General features: G+C 73.0%; 1 protein-coding gene across 1 annotated transcript in view; it reads right to left on the bottom strand.

Moving 5' to 3' along the window:
- The window catches only part of H696_05386 (TKL protein kinase), a gene marked incomplete at both ends in the record, with an annotated part of 19,547 nt that overhangs the window by 9,327 nt on the left and 7,657 nt on the right, over nucleotides 1-2,563 (bottom strand). Inside the window, 4 exons of the mRNA XM_009499227.1 lie at nucleotides 157-644; nucleotides 728-785; nucleotides 1,069-1,389; nucleotides 1,480-2,533. Coding sequence (XP_009497502.1) covers nucleotides 157-644; nucleotides 728-785; nucleotides 1,069-1,389; nucleotides 1,480-2,533 — 1,921 coding nt within the window. The remainder of the gene's footprint in view (nucleotides 1-156; nucleotides 645-727; nucleotides 786-1,068; nucleotides 1,390-1,479; nucleotides 2,534-2,563) is intronic.

Here is a 2,563-nt window from a genome sequence, read left to right as displayed (position 1 = left end):
GGGGGGGGGGGGGGGGGGGGGGGGCATGGCACGGGTCAGCAAGGCAGCGCCACAACGGCCCGGCAAGGGAGCGGCGTCCAGCGGCGGCCAGCGGGGCGAGGAGAAGGGGCAGACAGGCCACCAAGGCCGCGAGCCGGCAGCCGCGCCTGAACGCACCCTTCCAGGGGACCTCGCGAGCCAGGCACTCCCACAGCATGACGGCCGCGCTGTAGATGTCCGCCGGCAGGAGGAGCTCCCGGTCCAGCGGCCGGTGGAGCTGGAACGCCACCAGGACCTCGGGCGCGGCGTAGCGCGCGGTCATGGCATTCAGCTCCGGCGCCGTGGCCACCAGGGCCGAGGACCGGTCGGTGCTCAGGTTCTGCGAGGTGCCCAGGTCGCCGAGGGCCACGCTCCAGGCCCCGGAGTCCAGGAGGCTGGCAAACACATTGGCCGGCTTCAGGTCCCGGTGGGCGATCCCATGCGCGTGCATGGCCTCCAGCCCGGAGGCCCACTGCTGGGCGATGTCCAGGATGGTAGCCTGGTCCAGGGGGACGTCCGAGTGCAGCAGCGTGGCCAGGTCCGTCTGGTACCGGTGCATGATGATGGCCGGCGGCTGGTCGCTGTAGCCGTACAGCCGGACGATGGCCGGGTGCTCGCGGAGGAGCCTGCGCCCCATGCAGGGGGGTCTGTCAGAGCCGTGCGTCGGGTTGGCGCGGGCGCGGGCGCGGGGGCAGGCCAATGGGCGTACCACATGAGGGCGATTTCATTTTGGAAGGCCGCAAGCTGCCACGGCTCCGCCGCATCGACTGGGCCCCGGACGGCCCAATGCCAGGCGAGGGGTGTCACGTGTGTGTGGGGAGCCCAAGCGAGCGAGCGGGGGGAAAGTGGGGGGAAGAGGAAGTGCAGGAGGAAATGGGAGTTGGAAGAAATGAAAGCAGGGGGAGGTGAGGATGATAAGAAATGACAATCAGAGGAGATTTAAGACAAAATGAAAGTGAAATGAGGATGAAATGTGAAATGACAAAGAGACAGCACGCCGGTCGACAAACAAAAAAGAAAAAGAAAAAGGCCTGCACCCGAAGGACGTACCCCTCATCTGCTTGATGGCCACGGTGTCCGGGCAGCCGAGGCGCGCCGCCAGCCCGGTGCCGATGGGCCGGGCGGCGAAGACCGACGCCTGGGCACCGGCCCCGAGGGCCGGGCCGTCGAGCGGCTGGAAATCCAGCAGCACATCGACCAGGATCGCCCCGGGGAGGGAGATCTCGACGATCGTATTGAGCACGGTGGAGTTCTCGTCCGGCTCCCCGCCGGCCGGGGGCTTCGGGCCGCGGCGCAAGCGCAGCATCAGGAAGATGGCCAGGCCCAGCAGCAGCAGCAGCAGCAGCCCCAGGCCGAGGCCCAGGCCGAGGGCTGGCCATGGAGGGCGACCGGGCAGCACGTTAGTCCACAGCCAAAGCACAGCGGGGCAGGAGGAAGGGGGGCGCGGGCGCCGGCACGCACCGAGGCCCCGCCGGCCGGGGGAGCCGCCGGCGGACCCGGAGCAGTCCACCCGCTCCGGGCCGGTGCACGTGCCGGCAGGGCAGTCCGGGTGGCAGGCGGCGCAGCCCGGCGCCAGGGCCGCCCGATCGGCGAAGGTGCCCGCCGGGCAGTCCGCCACGCAGGAGGCCCCGTTCAGGAGGAAAAGCCCCGCGACGCACGCGTGGCAGGCGGCCGGCGTCGGGCACTCCAGGCGGCCATCCGGCGCCAGGGTGCACCCCGGGGTGGCCGGCCCGGCGGCGCACCGCTCGCAGTCCTGCCCGCAGGCAAGGCACACCTGCTCCACCGGCGACATGGCCAGCCCGGCCGGCGGGCAGGCCTCGACACAGGCCCCGGTGTCCGAGCGCAGCCAGTGCCCGGGGCCGGCGCACTTGGTGCAACGATCCGCCCGCTCGTGGCAGCCGGCGCACGCCGGCGCGCAAGGCTGGCAGACGCCCCCCTGGGCGGCCTCGCCCCGGGGGAGGAACTCCCCCGGCGGGCAGGCCTCCCCGCAAGTGCCCCCCACCGGCGACAGGAGCAGGGCCCCCTGGCAGCTGGTGCACTGAGCCACACAGCCATCCGGCCGGCTGGCCAGGTGCCGGCACGTGGCGCAGCCCGCCGGGCAGGGCAAGCACCGGCCCGCCGGGCCGCAGGCGAAGCTCCCCCCGGCGCAGGCCGCCACGCACTGGCCATCCTGCAGGAGCATGTCCCCCATGCAGGCCGTGCATTGGCCGGGGCCCGGGCCGCTGCACTGCCAGCATGATGCCGAGCAGGGCTGGCAGACCGGGCCATCGTGGCCGGGCTGCTGCCGGGCATACTGCCCGGCCGGGCAGGCGCCCAGGCATTCGCCGGCCGGCACGAGCACCCGGTCCGCCGGGCAGGCCGTGCACTGGTCGCGCCCCGGCCCGGAGCACCGGCCGCAGTACGGGCTGCAGGGAAGGCAGAGGGCCCCGCCGGCGGCGAAGTGCGTGCCGGGGCAGGCGGCCACGCAGCTGGTGTCCAGCATGAGCGGCGTGCCCGGGGCGCATGACAGGCAGTGCTCGGGCGCCGGGCCGAAGCATGTGGCGCA

The sequence above is a fragment of the Fonticula alba genome (genome assembly GCF_000388065.1).
Source record: "Fonticula alba strain ATCC 38817 unplaced genomic scaffold supercont2.10, whole genome shotgun sequence".
NCBI classification, from domain to species: Eukaryota; order Rotosphaerida; family Fonticulaceae; genus Fonticula; species Fonticula alba.
Note: the sequence above shows the minus strand (reverse complement) of the source record. Positions and strands in the feature narration are given on the sequence as shown.